General features: G+C 47.4%; 1 protein-coding gene across 7 annotated transcripts in view; it reads right to left on the bottom strand.

Moving 5' to 3' along the window:
• Positions 1 to 20,213, bottom strand: part of LOC108107784 (spectrin beta chain, non-erythrocytic 1) — a 31,261-nt gene that overhangs the window by 2,392 nt on the left and 8,656 nt on the right. For 4 of the 7 annotated variants that reach the window (XM_017215481.2, XM_017215482.2, XM_017215485.2 and 1 more), the window contains exons 1-11: positions 15,380 to 15,639; positions 14,054 to 14,244; positions 13,700 to 13,867; positions 11,910 to 12,026; positions 11,578 to 11,840; positions 11,387 to 11,516; positions 10,956 to 11,143; positions 7,887 to 10,860; positions 7,689 to 7,828; positions 6,018 to 7,628; positions 54 to 5,952 (exon numbers count right to left, since the gene is read on the bottom strand). In XM_017215481.2, coding sequence (XP_017070970.2) covers positions 54 to 5,952; positions 6,018 to 7,628; positions 7,689 to 7,828; positions 7,887 to 10,860; positions 10,956 to 11,143; positions 11,387 to 11,516; positions 11,578 to 11,840; positions 11,910 to 12,026; positions 13,700 to 13,867; positions 14,054 to 14,244; positions 15,380 to 15,461 — 11,763 coding nt within the window. In that variant the 5' untranslated portion in view covers positions 15,462 to 15,639. Of the gene's footprint in view, positions 1 to 53; positions 5,953 to 6,017; positions 7,629 to 7,688; positions 7,829 to 7,886; positions 10,861 to 10,955; positions 11,144 to 11,386; positions 11,517 to 11,577; positions 11,841 to 11,909; positions 12,027 to 13,699; positions 13,868 to 14,053; positions 14,245 to 15,379; positions 15,641 to 20,213 lie in introns of those variants that run through there. The other 3 variants (XM_017215483.2, XM_017215484.2, XM_017215486.2) reach the window with 2 other exon arrangements.

The following is a 20,213-nucleotide window of genomic DNA, read 5'->3' as shown; positions in this document are numbered from 1 at the left end:
AAATTTGATATAAGACATTAATTTGAATCTTCTACAAGGACACCAAAACTTACCTTCATGGACTCGTCGTAGCTGAGCAGTTGCATGTTCGGTGGCAGACTAGCGTGGAAGGATATTTTGCGCACCCAATCGTTCAGGATGTCCAGTGAGGGAGCCTCGAACAGGAATTCTGAACCGTCGGGCAGCTTTAGCCGGAAGACATACTTCTTCTTTGTGTAATCCTCCGCTCGTTCGCACTTGGCACCCAGGATGTTAACAGGGGCAGTGGCTGTCTTCTGCTGCAGGAAATCGTTCTCGTCCTTGAAGAAGCACACCAACTGGCCGCAGAGAACAGTGTGGAACTGCTTCCAGGATCGTACAGGCGCCTTCTTGCCTCCGGATTGTAAGCCATGCTTGCGCTCCAGACTTCCTTGGATCTCAACGGGAGGCAGATCGAACCCTTCGCCCTTCTGGTTCTTCCTGAAGGACTGAGCCCGCCTCCTGGTGGTGAACGATGGAGTACGCTTGGCCTGCTTGGGCTGTACCTTCATGCTCTCTGCGCGCTTCACATTTGCATCTGCTGATCCGCGACGCAGACGGTCACCGAAAATTCCACTGGAGCTGCTCTTTTGTAAGGCCAAGTGCTCGTTGTCATCTCCGAAGGGTGGCCTCAATTGGTCATGACCCGAAGCCGGGGACTGTGGACCACTGGTGTGGGCTGGAGTGACCATGGGCGAGGAAAAGATCGGGGTCTTCTCCTGCGCCGCCGCATTTTGGCGATTCTCGTGCTGCTTCTCGGCACGTCTCCGCTCATCCGCCAGACGCTGAAGCTCTCGCTGCTTCAACTGCTCCAGTCGTTCCTTCTCCAGACGCTCCTTCTCCTGCAGTTTGCTTATCTTCTCTTGCTCCAATTGGTGACGGAATAGCTGTTCCAGAAGCGTTATCCTCTTGATCGCCTGGAACTTCTCCTCCTGGGCAGCCACCGTCTTCTCAAAGTCCTCATGTCGGCGAAGGAGATCCTCAACTTGGGGAATGGAATCTCCCAGTTTGGCATCCTTTAGCTGGGGTTCGCGACTACTGATCCATTGCTCAAGAATCTCAGCGTCCTTCAAGAACAATTGGGTGTCCAGGTTAAGCTCATAGATCTCACGACGCTTGCGAAGAGTTTGCTTCAGGAGCTCGTGACGAGCTTGCAGAACTTTGATCTTGTCCTCGACTTCGTGGGCCAGGAAGTGCTTCTCCTTGATCAATTGCTGGCCATTGGCGGCAAATTTGGCGAAAGTTTCATCCCTCGCACGGATCTCCGTATCGTGATCCTTAGTGCTGGCCAAAAGGAGCTCGGCTCCTGCCACACTGGTGGCCAACTCGGGGGCAGTAATTTTGGCCAGCATTTCATTGATCCAGGCAATCAGATCACGGTACTCATCGAAATAGGACTGCAGTTGCTCGGCTTGGCTTAGCTTATTCTTCCTGGCTCCGGTCTTCTCCTTCAGGTCCGTCCATGCCTCAACTGTCTCATCCCGCTTAACTTCAATGTGTTCCTTGGCATCGGGGTAGATCTCACCCAATTTAACAGCCTCTGCCAGGACAGAATCCACCTGTCCCTGAATGCCGACAAGCTCGGACTCAAACACTTGGTGCTTCCTGCCCAAGGCCTGAATGCTCTCCAGGTCCTGACCGTAATCCTCGGAGATGAGAGAAGCATCCTTTTCGTTGATAAGTTGGATGGTTTCATCTGCCACGCGATCGTAGACATGAACTTGTTTGGCTCCAGCTAAGGCGTCCTGACGAGCGTGCACCAGATCCTTGAGCTCCTCCCACAACTGCTTGGTCTCATCGCGCTTCGATTTAATGGAGCTCCTGTAGGGGTTGTTCTCCTGGATGAGGCGATCGCCTCGTTCTAAGCAAGCCTCAACTCTCGCCTCGTTGGCATTCAAGTTGGAAACGAAGGATTCAAAGGCCAGGATGAGCTGTTCTACATGCTCTACATCCTCACCATAATCCTCGCTTGCGGTGACGGCCATCTGGTCGCCCACCCACTCGTGCAACTCCTCCGTTTCCCGCAGGTACTCGAAAAGCTTCTTGCATTCACCCAGTCTAAGCTCCCGCTCCTTAGCCAAACGGAGCAGATCCTCGTATTGCTGACCAACCTGTCCATTCTTTTCCGCAATGTTGGAGCTGTCGAAGTGATTTCTCTCAATCAAACCAGTGGCCAGTTTAGCCACCTTCTCGATGGAAGGCTTAAAAGCAGTTAGTTCTCGTTGCAGGACTTCCAATTTCTTCTGGTGACCCTGAACGGACACCTCATCCCGGCCGTAATCGCTGCTAGCCAAAACCGGACGCTTCTCTCGCATCCAGGCATCCGCTTCGTTGGCCTCCACATAGAACAGCTGGCTCTCCACGGCGTCCAGAAGACGAAGGCGTCTAATGGCAGCCAAATCCCTCAGCTGGACAAGCTGTTTCTGGAGCAACTCCGACTTGTACTGCAACTGCTCGCTGGCAAAGTGATTGTCACGGATCATCTGCTGACCTCTCTGTAGGAGCGCCTGAATCAAAGGTTCCTGCGAGGTGAGCTCTGCCTCCAGAGAATTGTGTTTCTTCTGAAGGCCTTGAACGGATAGAAGACTGGTTCCAAGATCTTGGGATCCAGCAACAACTTGCTTCTCTGCCAACCATTGGAGTTCATCCTCGGCGTCCCTCAAGAACTGCTGCAGACTCAGGGAATCCTCTAGGTTCTCCCTTCGAATTCCCAGGGGCTCGTGCAGAGTGTTGTACCTACGGATACTGACAGTGGCCCTTTCGTGGATTTCATGTCGCAAAAAGTGGTCAGCCTGGAAGAACTGTTCATCCTTCTGTTTCAGCTGCTCTGCCAGTTCACCATGATGGGCCACATCGGCCTCCAGGCGCTCGTGTTTCTTGAGTAAGTTGCTGACAGCAGCCAAGTCCTTGCCGTAATCCTCGCTACTCAACTGCAGCTCCACCTCGTCCATCCAGTTGTTGAACTCATCCACACTTCGGTTGAAGGCCAAGGCATCGTAGGCCTGCTGCAGCTTGTCCTTTTGGTCTGGGGAAGCGGCCTTCAGCTTAAGCCAATCTCCCTCAAGTAGCTGAACCTGTTGGGCAATTTCTTCCTTGGCGAAGTGCTCGCCACGGATAAGGCGTTCACCCTCATGGATAACCGACTGAACGCGAGGAGAGTTGCTCAGCAACTCAGCATCGAAAGCAGCGTGCTTCTGGATCTTGCTCTGCAGGTTACTTGGTTCTCGGTAGTTCTCATCCAGTGCCACTTGAAGTTTCTGCACCAACCAGCGGTCGATCTCGTAGAGGCTTCGCAGGAACTCCTGCAGTTGCAGGGACTGCGTAAGTCTCTGCTTCCTCTCCTGCGACAGCTCTAGCAGTTTCTGCTTTCTCCTCAGGATGTAAGCTAGTTTCTCGCGGATCAAATCGGCATCCTTGGGTTCACCCTCCAATATGCTATTGGCAAACTTCTGCAGGGTGTCCACGTGATCAGCATGAAGCAGCTTCTCGAATTCGTCATGCTTTTTAAGTAATCTTTCCACTGCTGTGTAGGAATCACCCAGATCGTCGTTGTTGAGGAAAGCTTCCTTGTTGGCCAGCCAGATCTCCACCTGCTCCACTTGGGCCTTGAACAGCTGAAGTTGATGGGCTTCAGTCAGATCCCTGGCCCTCTCGCTCCAGGCTTCATTCAAAGTTTGATGCAGTTCCTCCAAGACAAGGAGATACCTGCGCACATTCTCCGGCTGCTGCTGTTGGGGCCTGGTGGACAACTGATCACCTTGCAGCTTCAATCCAGCAAAAGCTTCCTCCCTGCCTTCGATTTCCACCTTGCGTTCCTGGTGCAGCTCCAACTGAGTCTCGCAGTCGTTAATAGTGGATGGGGCCTGGGTATTGTTCATCTTCTTGATCATATCGTTGACCCACAGTTCCAGTTCCTTTACATCAGAAACAAACTTGTGTGCCAGGTAGGCTTCGTTCAGGATGCTCTGCCTCTTAACGGACAGGGCCTGCAGATTGCCCCAGGATTTGTGCAGCTCTTCCAGTTTTCTCTCAATATGCTGGGCACCACGTTCCGGATACTTCTTGATCAGGAAATCGGCAGCAGTTTCGTGCTGGTCAATCTTTAGCTTGACAGCAGACATATCCCTCTCCAGAGCTTCTTCCCTGCGGATCAAGGCTTCAACGGCGGCCAGGTCACGTCCTGTATCGGTGGAACTCATAGCCAGGGACTTCTCAGCAATTCTCTCTGCCGTGTCATCCACATCGCGGTTGAAGACATGGATCTCGTTGGCTCCACCCAGCAAAGCACGATAGGCATTGAGTGCTCCTTGCAGCTGTCGCCAGTTGTAGTTGAAGTCCTTTCGTCTCTTGTCCACACTCTGGGTGTCTGCTGGAACTTGGGCCTGGTTAATCAGCTTATCGGCCAGCTGGTTGATGTGCTTCACCCGTTGATCGTCTACCCTCATGTCCGAGTCAACGTCGTCGAGCTTCCTCATCAGGGCATTGCAGTGCTCTAAGTCCCGACCTGTGTCACTAGCTTGCACCATCATCTCCTTGTCACGGATCCAGGCCTCAATCTTGTCCAATTGGCTATTGAACTCAAGGCTGTCCTGGGCCTCTTCTAGACCTCGACCACGCTGCTCCAGCTCTGCCAGCAATCCCTGCCAGGCTTGGAGCACTCTTTCGATAGCCAGCTTGATCTCAGGCGAGGATTCATGCTGCTTGCTCAGAAGGATTACTCCAGTATCTTGAATCTCCTGGATGCGACCCTGATTGGCGGCCACCTCGGCCTGGAATGCCTGGTGCTTCTGCAGCTTCTTTATCTTCTCGTCCAAATTGGTCACTTCCGCATAGCTGGCGGCATCAGCCTCTAGTTTCTTCTGCTTCTCATTGATCCAGGACTCCGCTTCGGCGCAATCTCTTACGAACTTGGCATAGAGCAGGGCATCTTCCAGTTTGTAGCGACGCACGGCACACAGATCCTTGACCTTCTGGCGGCGGGCGAGGACTCCTTGGAGGATAGTCTGAATGTTGGCGCTATCGTAGTGACGCTGTTCGATCAACTTGCGACCGTGCTCCTGGAGCAGGGCCACCTTCTCCTCTTGTGTTTGAATCAATCGCTCGAACTCATCGTGCTTTCTGATCTGGTTCTGCACATCCTCCACCGTCTGACCGAAGTCGGAGCTGCTTAGAGCGGCCTGCTGGGAGCTGGAAAGGTTATCAATCTGCTTGGCATCGCGTAGGAAGCAGAAAAGATCGATCTTTTGCTCCAGCATAATCTTCTTCTTGTTCCAGGCGGCATGGAGCTTTTGACGCTCATCCAACATGGCGGCACACTTCTCCTCCACATCGGCAGCGGCATAGTGTCCCGTTTGAACCATGGAATCACTCAGTTCGTTCAGGTACCGGAACTTGTCCTCCCTGGCCTCAATCTCTCCGTATATGGCATCGTGTTGGATCTTCAGGGCAGTCGCTCCGGCAGCATCACTGACATGCTCCTCGGCTTGGAGAGCGGCACGCAGATTGGAGGACCAGGAAACTATATCCCTGACATCGGTAAGGAAGGTCTGTAGATCTGAGCTGGCTGCCAGACGATCTCCGCGAGCGGTAGAACGTTCCTTCAGGTCATTCCAGGCGGCCACTACCTTATCCTGCTGTTGGGCAATAGCAGCGGCGTTCGAAGGGTACTTAGCCTGCAGGCGCACAGAGTCTTCCACAAGGACCTGAAGTTGTGCCTCCAGGGCCACCAGATCGTTCTCAAAGCCCTCGTGTTTGCGCAGCAGAGCTAAAGCGGAGTTCAAGTCCCTGCCGAGTTCTTGAGAAAGAGCGGCATTCTTGTCTTGGATGCGGAAAAGAGCTTCGGCGACGTCCCGATGGAAACGGTGAATCTCGCCAGCAGCATGGAGCTTCTGCTCTCGCTGGTTTAGCAGCTGCAGCAGGTTTTCCCAGGAAGTTCTGTAAAGTAGACAATGGATTATGAGTAAGTGCATTCTTGAAAAATGCCCCTCCACCCTATTCACCTCAGTTGTTCCTGTCGCTTCTCCACCTCATTGGCATAGGGACTCTCCGAATCGATTAGCTTCTTGGCCAGCAACTCACACTGATCCACTCGATCAGCTCCCACTTCCACGCGGTGTTTCAGGTCATCAAACTTGTTTTGCAGCAGCTGAAGGTGCTCAAAGTCCTGTCCGTAGTCCTCCGAAGAGGCGGCCTGCTCTTGCTCGCGGATCCATTGCTCCACTTCATCCGACTCCAGGAAGTACTCGTGCTTGTACAGGCTCTCCATAAGGCGACCCTGTCGCTGGGAGGCCAGCTTGTGCAGGGATTTCAACATTTTCTCAATCAGTTGCTGCTTAGCGACCAGAACCTTACTGTCCGGATGATTGGCAGCCACCATAGCGGCACAACTGTGTCCCATTTCAGTGACAATTCCTGAGTAGGTGTCCAATTCCAGCTCGATGGTCTTGTGCTTGGTGAGCAACTTGGCCGCGGAATCGCGATCACGGCCATATTCCGTGGATCGCAGGGCATTGTTTCGCTCACCCAGCCAGGACTCGATCTCGCCAGCGTCGAACAGATACTGTTGGGCCTTCAGGGACATATCCAGTTTTCGGGATCGTTCGGTACAATGGCGCTCCAGATCCTGCCATGCCTGCTCCAACTGCTGGCACAGGTTCTCCACTTGCTCCCGCTCTGGATGCTGCTGGGAAATCAAAGATTGCCCAGCCAACAAAGCCTTATTGATCATCGGCTGGTGACCCTTGATCTCCGCCTCCAACTTCTTGTGCTTCTTGTGCAGGGATTGGGCTTGGTGGAGATTCTGACCTAGCTCATTGGATTTGGCTGCAGGCAGGTGATCGTTGATCCACTGGAACTCCGAATCTAGTTCGAACACAAACTTGTGATAATTGAGGCTCTCCTCCAGCTTGGCTCTCCTGCGCTGTGTGGGATCGCGCAGATCCTTGAATCGCTGTTGCAGCTCCTTGGTTCCGGCCTCGATGTTCTGGGCATTGAAGTGACCCTCGTGAGCCATGTCGTCGCCTGTGGACACCAGCTCTGCCACCTTCTGATCCCAGATGGTTATCTCAGACTCTAGGATTTGCTGTTTGTTGATCAGATCCTTGCAGCTACGCAAATCGTTTCCGACATCTCCACTTCGCAGAGCCGCGTCCAGCTCATCCACCTTCTTCTTGGCATCTTCAAGGGAACGGTTGTGCTCTCGTTGGGAAGCGGCCTGCTCCAACTTGCGACCCTTGTCCTCGGACAGAGTAAGAAGATCCTTCCAGCGTTTGTTCAGGTCTGCCACCCGGGATTCCACCTCGGGCACTCGATTTCCAGCTTGAACGAGGGCCTGTCCATCCTTGGTCACATTCCTCAGTTGACCCTCGTTGGCACGGAGTTCACGTTCGAAAGCCTGGTGCTTTTGCAGTTTGCGTGGAAGATTAGTCAGGTCACGGTAATTCTCATCGCCTGCAATCCTGGTCTTGTCTTGGAGCCACACCTTAAGGTCATCAGCCTCTGCGGCAAACTTATGGAAGTCCTTGGATGCCTGGAGAAGACGTTTTCTCTCAAAGGCGCGATCCTTGACAGCCTTTCGCTTGCCCAAAACCTGATTTCGTCGATCACCAATGCTGAAGGAGGAAAAGATTGATTAAGTGGTGTCCATATTATTAGGACTCTAGATCACTTACTATTTCGAATCGTAGTGATCGTTGGCAATCAGTTTGTCTGCGTTGTCGGAGAATCCCTTGAGGATCTTGTCCTGGGCCATCAGGCTCTTCTCAAAGTCCAAGTGGCGTTTCAGAATAGCCTCCACTTCATCCAAAGAGGACTTGAAATCGAAAAACAATTAGTTTTATTCAAATACTTAACCATCCACAAGAACTCACCCCCAGATTGTTGTACTCCAAGAAAGCTTCGTGACTCTTGGTGGTGGCATCGATCTTGTCCGCCTCCCGGTTGAACATCTGCAGCTCGACGCACTGCAGCAGCCACTTCTGCTTCTCGGCCCAGCCACGATGGATGGCATCCTGTTCGGCCTTTAGGCGTTCAATCACAGCCACCGTCTCAGCCATATGGGGTTTACCATCGGACAACTGCTTGCCCAGTTGGATGACCTCCACGAATTCGGTGTCGTGAGCACGTATGTCATCGCCCAGATCGTTATGCTTCTTAAGCAGGTTGTTGGCAGTTTCCACATCACGAGCAGATTCATCGGCATTAAGTTGATCCTTGACGGAATCGATCCATGCTAGAAGGACCTTGGCACTGTTGTTGAAGATCTGTTGTCCCACCTCGCTCTCGATACGGTTGCGCAGATCACTGCCACGCTGTTGGACCTGCTGCCACATATCCTGGACCTCCTGTTGACGGGCATTGACATTGTCCTTCTCTGCTGGGTAGGCATTCTTCACCGAGTTGCCCAGGTAGGTCACACGGTTAACCTTATCCTCCACAGGAGCCAGTTCCCTTTCAAGGTTCTGATGGCGCCTCTGCAAGGCTTGGACTGTCCGAAGGTCAGGAGTGATCACAGCGGTGTCCAGCTGAAGCATCTTCTCGTTCATCCAGACCTTCGCTTCGTCGCAGGTGCGGTTGAATAGCTCCACGCTGGATGCTCCTTCCAAACTCTTCTCACGCTGGGCCTTGGCATTGTTAAGGCGCTGCCAAATCTGGTGAATCTGACGCTGGCGGGCGATGATTTTGTCCAGTTGGGAGTGACCCTGTCGTCGGAAGGTGTCCACAGCCCCGTCGATCTCCTCGACCCTCTTCGAGGCAGCCGACAGATCCGTGATAAACTTCTCAAACTTGCGCTTGGCATTATCCACCCCCTCGCCCTCATCCGACTTGATCATGCGCTCCTTCTCCTTCATCCACTTCTCAAAGTCGTCGCACTCACGATAGAAGCCAAAGAGATGGATGGAATCCTCTAGAAGAGCATGGCGTTTCTGGGCCATCTCCTGCAGCTCATCGTAGGTCTGGTTGATTCTTTGCTGGCGCTTCTCCACGCTGTCTGCATTCTCGTTGATGCTCTGGGTGGAGGTCCTTCTCTGGACCAAAGGCTTGGGTGTCACACTCACAGGCTTAATCCTCTTGACTGGCACCACCTGGCGCACCAGAATGGTCTTCTTCACCTTCTGCAGGGACTTGACCTTTTCTGCCTTTGGAACAATGCAGGCCACCGGACGTGGTTCAACCTCACGAACATAGTTGGCTGGCACGAATCCCTCCACGCCATTATCCTTGCGGACACACCACCAGTCGTCGTTGGTCTTGGACTTCAGCAGCATCACCTCGCCCTTGTCCATCTTCATGCCTTGCCCCTCGAAGGGAAACAGAGACTTGACATGGGGCAACATCTTTGTTTCGGTGACTTTCTTGTGCTCCAGCTTTTCCACCCACTCGTCCTCCCAAACTTCTTTCGGGACCAGCCTGGTTTCGTTGACCCACTCTTCCTGCTCCACCTCCGGGAGTTCTGGCTCCACAGCCGAAAGCTCCAGCGTGCAAATGCCCGCCTTAATCAGCCTTTCCGCCTGCTGGTTCAGATTGAGGATATCTCCAGAATAGGCATTCAGTTCACCCTGCAGATCGCGATGACGCTGGAGCAAAGCCTGAGCCGAGGGTTCATCGTTGCCATAATCCCGCGAGTTGACCAGTGCCATCTTCTCGTTCAACCACGACTCAGCCTCATTGGCATCCGTGTAGAATTGATAGGCCTCAGCGGCATCTTCCAACTGCCGGCGACGCAGCTCTACTAAAGCTTCCAAGGCCTGCCAGTGTTCCGCTAGAGAATCAATCCTGCTCTGGATCTCAGAGGAGCGTGGGTGCTCTTCACCGATCAGCCTCTTGCCCGCTTCCGACATCTGACCAGATTTTGGTTTCCTCGACTTGATCTCATCTTCCAGAGCCTTATGTTTCTGCTGAAGGGAAAGTACAGCTCGCAGATCCTTGGCAGTGATGCCCGTCTTGCAGATGCGCTGTTTGTCCACCAGCCAGGATTCCTCGTTGTCGTAGTCTTCCATGAAGTGGTGGAAATTCCTTGCCTCTTCCAGGCGGGCCCTTCTTGCCGCCGATCGGCGCAGCAGTTCTGAGTAGGCCTCCTCCAAATCCGCAAGGCGTTGGGCCAGCAAAGCGGCATCTTTGTGCTCGGAGCTCTTGTAGGGCAGTGCTTGGCGGTTGAAACGCTTCAAGGTCTCTCCGTAGGTATTAACCTGCAGTTCTTGCAGAGAGTGAGCCTGCAGAAGTTCCTCCACTCCAAGAAGATGGGGACCCACATCCTCGGAGGCGAACTGTTGCTGCAGTTCTCGCACTGCTTCCGTAGTGCTGGCAATTTCGCGGAGAAGGTTCATTAAGTTGCTCATCTGGGAGAGGTTAAGTCGCTGGTTCTCCAGCAATTCCAGTAGCTGGCGCCACTTGGCCATCACCTCCTGCTCCCGACGACGCACTCGCTCCTTGCCATGATAGTTCTCCCTATCCAACTCCTCAGCCATGGCAGTCAGGTCATTGAATCGCTCCACACGCGCCAGAATATCCGCTGAGATGGCCTCGTGTTTCTTCAAGGTGGCATCCACTTGGCGCAGGTAGCGGGGATCGGACAGCACTTGGATCATCTCCTTGAGATAACCTTCGCGCAGCACCGACTTCTTTTCAAACTTGTAGTTCAACTGCTCCAATTTCTCCTGGCGAAGTAGTTCCTCACGCAAAGCCACCTCACGATGGTGTTCAGCGTACTCCAGAATCTGCCAGGCCTTCTCGATGTCGTTAACCAGCTGACCATCCTGGGGATTATAAGGCGGCTGATTCAGAGCCTTCAGTAAGGTGTTGATGGTGAAGTAAAGGGCCTCAATCTCACTGCGCTCCTTGTATCTGTAGAAGATGAGAAGCATCGTCAATACAGAACAATACGAAAACTTGAATACATTACTCGGCACCGCTTCCGGTTGGTCATGAACCATACTCACTTGGGTGGCTTCTCAATGGTGCGGTACTCCTTGAAGGCCAGCAGTTCCCGCTGGATGCCCTCCAGCGAGTTGGGCAGGTCGCGTTGCTCCAGCTCCAGCGTCTTCTGGCGGATCCAGCTAAGCAGATTTGTGGTCAGACCCTCGTACTGAATCTTCTTGCGATCGGCATCCATTAGCTGGCCAACAATCTGCGGAGGAATTAGAAAAAGAGAGCTGCTTGAACAACTTTCTAGGTTTAGGTCTGGACCCCACCCGAATCTGATTCGGAATCCGAATCCGATCGGGGGCCAATCCATTGTGAAGTAGAGCGTTAACTGTGGGACACCGTTACGCTGCAGTGACTACCAGTGGAGATGGGACTCTCTGCCAATGGCATTCGCATCTGAATATGAACCTGAGTCCGATTCCAAATCCGACCCAGGTCTACTTACGTTCGCTATGCGCTTGCCGCTCTTCTGCTCGTTCTTCATGCGTGCAAAGGTGTGATAGTAGGAGGCCACATAGGTCAAGATCGACTTCTCATCGGGACGGGCCGAGTCAATGTCCTCCGCATCGAGCAGGCTAAATAAGGAAATGATATTATTATTATTAAGATATTTCTTAAAAGTAAGTTTATTATTACCTGGGAATGCCCAATTCATTGGCAGCCGTGTCGAAGGCATGGTTAAGATTGTCCAGGTTGGAGTTCTTCGAATTGACAATGGTACTGTACTCGAACAGATCGGGACGGTGCGAGTGGATGAGCGCGTTGAAGCCCAGACCGGAGCGCCAGGAGTTGGTGAAGTCGGTGATGTTGACACCCGGATAGCCATGCGTCTTCCGCTGGCACCACAAAAGCAGCGCATCTTTGGCGGAACGCTTCTCGCTGGACTCGTTCTCCTCATCCTAAATTAAGGGTTTTAAATTTTCAATTAATCCCCTCAATTATCACATTCTCAGAGTGAGACAACTTACCACATCGATTTCAATTTCCTGAATCTGAAACCGCAGAATGATGGTCCAGATGAGACCCAAGATGAGACGGGGGTTGCCATCGACAATGTCCTCAGCACCAATGGACTCCAGACGGACCTAAAAACAGAAACCATCATGCATTACTTCCATTCTCCACACTGTCTCTTCTGCATTTCTTTCAGTTTCCATTTGGTGAATGGAGTGGGTAAGCCGCGTATTGGGTTACCAAGAGTTCCACAACCCACAGATACCGATACATCCAAACTGGGTCTATTGCCTGCCCAACAAGTCACGCATTATCAGGTGGAGGTGCTTGACCTCCGACGGGTTCATGTGGGTCGACTGCCTGTCATTTGCATTTATAGTGGGTCAGACGCGGACAGGTAACTCGCACGATAATCCCAACGAAGAAAGCATAAGTTACTAGCTGATACCGATCTAAATCGCATTATCATAGCTACAAAGTGGCCGGCGTTTGGCTGCTGATTTATGGTTAAGGTAAAAACTAAGATGGAGAGCTCTCAGCATACTATTTAGTGGCAGTTTTATGATTAAAATATAGAGGCGTTTCTTGAATATATTTTGGGTAATAATATGGGACTTCATAAAGATAAATCATACAATTATAATATACTTTAAAATCGTTGGGGCTGGGATTTAGTTTTACATAGCTGAATGATTTAAGAAAGTCAAATTGGAAAAACGGGGCGTTTCTAGGTTGGAGTTAGAGAAGCTAACTAGCTAACCAAATTAATATGTGCCCCAGATTAACATGAAATTTAGTAAAAGGAACCACAAATGGACTTGGCTTAAAGTATTACTCTGAATAAGTCAACTTATACCGTTGAAATGTTAAAAAAAGAGCTTAAAAACAAAAGAGCCAAACAAATATTAACTCTTTCTGGGGAAACAGTTAACTTTAATAGACCCTCTGGTACATTAAGGTGATTCAAAGCGAAGCTATGCTTTTGGTTCCCCGAACGTTGATTGGGAATGCCGAGAGTCGTGCGCCGCTAAACGCTTCAATGGCTCCCCAGAGATCCTCCATCGAGTGCCCGCTTGTGCGTAAATCTTTCGCTCTGGCTTCTTTCAAGCCTAAAAACCAATTAAAATGCACTCAATACCCATGTCACACACACGGCAAAGAGGAGACAAGCCCGAAAAACAAATAAAATACGAAATGAAATGGTGAAAAGTAAAACCGAAAACTTTCACTGCAGGCGCTTAAGCGACAAAGTGAATTAGTTGGGCAATGGGACAAATTGTTGCGTTTTAATTGCTTCTAATTAGATTAGTACAGAGGCTAGTCAGGGCAGCCAGAAGATCCGAAACTATGTCGCACGCTAAGCTGCCGCTTTGCACAATTAAAATCAAATGCACACACGAGAGGTGCAAAGAAAGTGGTGGAAAAAATGTGCCAAGCCAAGTGCAGTAAAGTGAAGTGAAGTGAGGGAAAAAATGCATTAGAAAGTATGCAAATATTTCAGAAATTGCCAAGAAAAGTCGGTGCCCAGGCAAGGTAATTAAATATATATATATATAGTTTTTTTAAGCCATGTCTTGACGTCGTCTCTCACTTCCCCAGATCGGAGATCCCAGATCCGTGGTGCTCATACGGCAAACAAAGCACGCAATGGCCACGCGCAGCTGCGCAGGCGCGACTTGCACTTTCTACAAATGCGTAGAGAGCTCGTCACTCTCCACTCTCCAGTCTTTGGTGTTCGGTCTTTAGCCTTCCACTACCAACCACCAACTGCAGCCCCTTCCATTTTATATGGTACATCTCTCACCTTGGTGTGCAAGAATGCCAGACTCTTGTTGACATTTTCGATTTTATGGACGCGCATGCGTCCGCTGTTCGGCTTGCCCAGTTTCTCCGACGATATGATCTCCAGCAGCTTCAGCAGCTTGATGCCATCGGCCAGGTCTGTGAATAGGTCTTCGACCTCCATTTTGGCCTACAAAGAAGACAATAAGCCCAAATGTGAGTTGCATTCATATTATTCGAGGTGCCATACAAATTTCTTCCAATCAAAAATTTCAAGTGAATGTATAATTTTGTCTGTCACAGCTATCGCTTTCATTTCAATAACCCAGATTGTTTTAACAAATATATTATTAAGTTTTAAACAGTAGGCACCCACCTTGATCAGAAAAGAGTTCATCCATTTTGTGAATGTCTTCTTCTGAATGTGCAACCGCTCCTCCTGAAGCGTTTTGATCCGCTCGTTCTCGAACTTGATGATGCCGTCCCGCTGGGTCATGTTGGCGGAGTTGCGATTCGATGGCGTTGGCGTTTGCAGCGCGGAGTAGCCTCCCGGCTCATATTGTGATGCTAAGTGGAGGGAAGAGAAGACAAAACAAATCTCGGATTAGTTCGAAGTCATACAAATGCAACGCAAAACGTTTAGCTTTAGTATTTGTTTTGATTTTTGTTTTGTTTTGTTAGAAAAGAGAAATGTGTAAGCCACCTGACAACAGACCAAAATCAATAATGAGCCTACAGAAAATAGAGGAAAAGTACGGAAAATATATATGGTTCCGATAGAGAAAGCACACCCGTGACGTCCGAGCGTATTGATTCACAGATAACAGGTTATCGCCAGCATAATAGCTATAAAAGCTATACAAAAATTACTAAATACTACCCAAAGTTAGAGTGACATTCCAAGGCAGTTCATTTATAGTTTACTCGCCTGTCAAGCGTAATTCCTAATTTTAAAACATTCAATCAGCTACAGATTAGGTTAGGGGAATTTCGATCGAGGAACCAAAAAAGGTTCGTATTTCGACAACTCATAAGACCCGTAAAGATAAGCCAAGTCGATTGGCGTTTCACATATCAGTCTTAATTGCACAAACTTGCTAACAACTTTTGAGTTTTTTTAGCTAGATTAAATATTTTGAAAAATTGTGAAAGACATTCAAGAACTTAAGATATGAAAGTGTGTTTTTGACACATTCAATTCCTATTGATTTTTAACTTTACAACAACTAATATTTCCAAATCACTTAAACAATGTCAGCTTTCTTAAGTTACTTTCCACTCAATGAACTATAAACAAACCAAGTTCGAGTATCCAACTTTTCGTGGCAGTGGTTATACCCCCAGCAAGCGTATCGAAAACCAAAATACTTGCTGCCTTGGAAAGCTTATCTGGCGACTGCCGAAATTACTTCATAGCCACGAAAAGTGCTTCACGGTTTTGTTACTTTTTATCAACGGTTCGTTTTACGTAATACCACTGGGCAAGAGAATACGCCAAAAACTGGCCGGAAACAGAGCGGAAACTGCAGAAAACGAACCCGTTTTTCTAGGCCGTTGACTCATTTGTAAAATATTTGCGCTCTTATCAACTAAAAGTGAAGTTCCACCCAACTGCTAGATAACAGTGGGTAACTTTCATTTCGGGATTGTATAATGATCGAGGGAGCTTCCAAAGAGAAAAGTTCAAGTTCAAAGCACCTACCCAACGACTGACGTTCGTAGGATATATATCGCCGATACTCGTTCCGCGAGAAGTTCGAACGCAATACACTATGGTACTCCATGGTCTTTGATCTTTGATTTCGAGAGTGGTTCTCAAGTTGTCCGAGTTTTCAGCACAAAGTGCTGTATCTAAAAGCTAAAGTTTCGTTCTAAAATTTCGTTTCTTTTTTTTTTTGGGGGCACTTCTTTACGGTTCTTAAGCCAGTTGCTCGCAGAGCCCGCGTCGTTTGGTCACTGAAAAAAATGTGGGCCCAACAATTCGCTGGCCCCAACTGATTTGAGTGGGGGAAAGCTTCCACCCCCTTTTGACTGTATTTATCAGATGAATTAAAAGCAACACCAAAGGTGGCTACGAAAATTCTTCAACTGGCCTATGGTGAATTCCCTTTATCGCACATGCTGATAGATAGCAGCAGGAGAAAACAAGCTTAGGGATATGGCAAATCTTTACATGGACATCAAGCCAGTCGACCCCGGAGACTATCTTATCTGTCGATAATTCCCGCATTCCACGGACATATGTTGTTGGATATTTATAGAGGGGAATGCACTGCAATATCAAGTTATTTATGGGTCCCTGTCACATCCCGCAGACTAATGAATGGGCCATTGACTAAATACCAAATTCGATCATTCTATATGACATCATGCGCGAAAGAGTTATAATCTGCTACCTACTCGAGTGTCATAACTCTGTTAATAGATATATATGCCGCCAAAGGCCACCGCTGAGGTCACCTGGAAGGCATTTGCCGCAAATTGGCAAACAGAGCACTTCGCTTCGGTAAATAGAAAAATCAATTAAAAAGAGGTGAAAACTAAACAATAAAAAAACGAAACAACAACACGAACAGTGTGACAATAAACTTTACCATACCGCGATAACGAATTCCACTTATCAACATGGATTGGCAAACACAAGACCCAAGGGTTCCAAATATGGAACTACGGCATAACTTTAGGCTTAACTGGAAAACCCATTAAATCGGAGACTCTTTTATCCCGAAAATAGAAATATCCCCAAGCGTGTTTGGCTCCTCAAAAACTACACACACACACACAGCTGTCTTTGACTATAAACTATTTATACAAGCCGCGTGGCAGGAAAAGGGAGGCAGAGTCAGGGGCAAATGCAAACTCAGGGTCGAATTCCGGGCATCCTGTTTACTTCAATAGGGATACACGTACACTATAATGCCACAGCACATGCGCAGCAGCTGGGAGCAGGAATACTCAAATTCCGCGCCTCTTTCTATTTTTAAACTTCCACACTTCACTCATCGCAAACACTCTAAACATGATCTTTTTATGTTTTTTTCTTCTATTTTTTTTTCTAGATCTTAATCTTAAAATGTTCCACATACCCGGTTAGCTAATGAACAAGGCGTGCAACAACCTCAGAGTCGTGTAAAAATTTGCATAAATCAATAAACATTTAGCATTTTGTATGCCTAATTTTTATGGCCCATATGCAAAGTCACACATATCATTTAGCAAATCCGAAATCAAATGATACTTTAAACTATATCAAAAATAACTTAACTAAGAGCTAGATAGCATCCCAGGTCGTAACCAGATTTAATTACTTTTGCGTGAGTGATGGAATATGTCTGATAAAAACCTAATTTTACTGTCATCTCTGTTTTAACAGAAAATAATGAGACCTATAGCTCGGCAAATTAGGGACTTTGTTGGGCTTTGTTGTCAAAATTTCGACGCATAAAATTACCTCATCAGTGGCTGGAAATTAAAATTCAGTTTCGGACTCACTCAAAAAGCAGAATACAGATGAACGAATGAAAAAAAAAGGAAAACCACAGTGTTATAAATTCTTTTGTTTGTGCCTGGCATGCTAAACAATTCTCCAAATCAAAGAGAGAAAATAACAAACAGTTTTGAGGAGAAAACGGCAAAACTAGTTAGGAAAAGGCCACAAACTTAGTGGCTAAGCCAAACAATAGATCTAAACTGGAAGTGGTCTCAGAGAGTAGTGATTCTCTAGAGAGATTTATGATCATCTCTTTACTATTACTATTAGTGATTCTTCATTAAATCAGAGATTTATGATCATTTAATGTATCTTTTAATTTATGTTTCTTCTTTATTATTTCTAAAGAGAAGGTTTTCTTTAACTTTAGATAACCTTTAAACCCCTCTCTCTAAACCCCTAATTAATTGATAGAGCTTCAATATGGTTTGCTATTTGAATATGATTACCAAACATTTTGGCTGATTATTGTCTCATAACGACACAAAAGGCAAAGAAATATTACATACTCCGTCTATTGCCTTTATGCTTGCCATTTGCTTTTGTTGAAATCGAAATTGTTTATAGAGAGCTTCACTCGGCTTGGTTTTTTATTTTTAACGTGCTTGGATCGTTCGGACGTGTATTGCCGTCTATATGATGTGCCCCAAAAGTTATTTGCGAAAATTAGTCAATGTTGAGCCACACTCAAAGGCCCCTAGCTCCTCGTGTGCCCATTGCCTTTATTATTTTTCTTGGCATTTGGTCACGCCCCCCACGGAGGGGCTGTACCACATACAAGACATACAATATATACGAGTATACACCCGCAAACGATGTGTTGTTTTGATGACATCACCGTACCTCGGATTTGAGTTTGGTTCAAAGCCCAAAAATACGTTTCGTTCTTCAGGGTTCTGCGCATGCGCCACCGGCTACCGAATTTGATTTGGTTTTCTCCCCGCTTTCGCATTATGTTTGTGGGTTTTGTTTATGCAAATGCTGGAATTGATTATTTGGGGCGCCGCTTCAGCGGTTTTAACTGATTTTCGTTCGTTTTTTCTTTTCTTTGTGAGACTTTGGCAATGAAAACAGTTTTCAATTGATGTTTTCCAACGGTTATCCGCGCTTTTCCCCAGGCTGGGAAAATACTTTGAGCCACGGTTAAGCTCGATACATCAAATAGTTAAATGATGACATCACTTTTTAGCGAAATAGAAATCTCTGGGGACAAAAGAAGCTGCTGAAGATGACAACGGGTGGGATTTATAGATTCCAAAGATATAGCACACATTCCACGAATAAATTTTTCTCAAAAATTCATCTTTTGCCATAATAAAAATCAATTAAATTCGAAGTTCGCTGGGCGTTTTTTGAGCTGAAATAAATTTTAATCGATTGGAGATGCGAAACAACAGAAGATCCATTAATTTTGCCACCAAGGAGGAACTAGGCACGCGTATCTATTTAATTGTAGTATAGTTAAGATTCGTTATGGCGGATATAGGCCCATTAAACCAGATGGTTTCTGTAACAGTTGAGATGAGTTAAGGAACGGGTTTCCAAGGCACTTTGATTGATTTCCTTTGATTGCTGGGGAAGTGCCAGGCAATTATACAAGGGGCGTTGAGTGTGACTAAGTCTTTGTGATTGATTATCTTAAATAGTATTCTGAGTTTTTAAGATTTTTCAAACTTTTGCCTAAGCGGAAATAGACAGATGTAACTCGATAATTACAACGAACAATCAAAACTCAAGTTTCTTAATCTCTTATGGGAAAATTTGAAACTTTCACTTGAATGACACAAAGAAAATTGTCGAAAGCCCAAAGAAACTTTCAACCATTCGAATTTGAAGCTTAAGCAGTTCTACCAATTGTATTTCTGTTTGTTTTCTTTACCAAAAAAGCGGGTTTCTGATTAATTAGTTTCGTCTGCCCACTTCCTATTCGAATAGTGTCGAAAATATGACTTAATCGCGAATGATTTGCATATGGGGGAGACGCCAACGAAAGCCTCAACACGTGTGAACCCAAAATTTTAAGCTCTGCGAAGTTTGAGTCACTCGTAAGCCATCTGGATATATATAGTACGTATGACAAACACTCACCACTCACGACTAAATCCAATATTTGCACAATAATCTAACACTTAACTGGCGGGGGCTTTCAGATATTTCCGTCGCGTTTCGCAGGAAGTTTCCAAAATAATTTTTCCCTTATCGATTCAGTTTCGGGTTGGTTCGTTTTCCGACAGAGTTCAGTGGGGTAAGGTCGGTCCTATCAGCTTCAGCCCACCCTAGGCTTCACTTTTAATTAAAATGTACCAAACGGCAATCAAACGATCTTCTGACAAGACCCAGAACAATTCAATTTCATTTTTGACAGCCCGAGACCCGAAAATGTCATGAAAACAATGGCCAAGGAGACATTTCATCTAGTCATAACTCATATCTTAAACATCTATTTCAAAGACTCTAATTGAAATTGAAATCATGTGAGAGAGACCCTTGGCGGGGGGGAGAAACCTCACCCATTGAATTTTTAATTGGCTAAGCCTGAGAATTGAGGAACATAAATGTTTACTCAAGTGTCGGGCCATAAAAATAAAATCGTCATCGAAAACGAAATATAAATTTGTTACATTAACGAAGGGAATAAACAAAATTTGAAAATTCTGGGCCTTGCGGCCCATCAGCGTTGTTAAACATCGTCGATAGTAGCATAATATATGGATTTTAAATGAATTTCAAACGATTTTAATGTGTTTTTTACGAGCCACGAACTCTGATATGGGTTTGTTATTACAGACAGCCGAAAACAAAATTGCATTCCGATTTCAAAAAGCAAAAGCACGTTGCGCAAACCACAGACCGAAATCGAGCAACAAAACTGTCAGGTTTACAATTACACGACAAAAATTCAGATTCGATGACGTTATAAGCACATTGAAGAACACTTTTTTGCGGTTTTGTGTGCAAACATTTCATGCATAATTTTATTTTCGAGCAGTTTTTGAAGAGCACTTAGGAAGAGAGGTCTTGGGATAAAAATAGCTAAGAGCGAGCC

The sequence above is a fragment of the Drosophila eugracilis genome, unplaced genomic scaffold (genome assembly GCF_018153835.1).
Source record: "Drosophila eugracilis isolate 14026-0451.02 unplaced genomic scaffold, ASM1815383v1 contig_2088, whole genome shotgun sequence".
NCBI classification, from domain to species: Eukaryota; Metazoa; Arthropoda; class Insecta; order Diptera; family Drosophilidae; genus Drosophila; species Drosophila eugracilis.
This window is presented reverse-complemented; position numbering and strand designations above follow the sequence as displayed.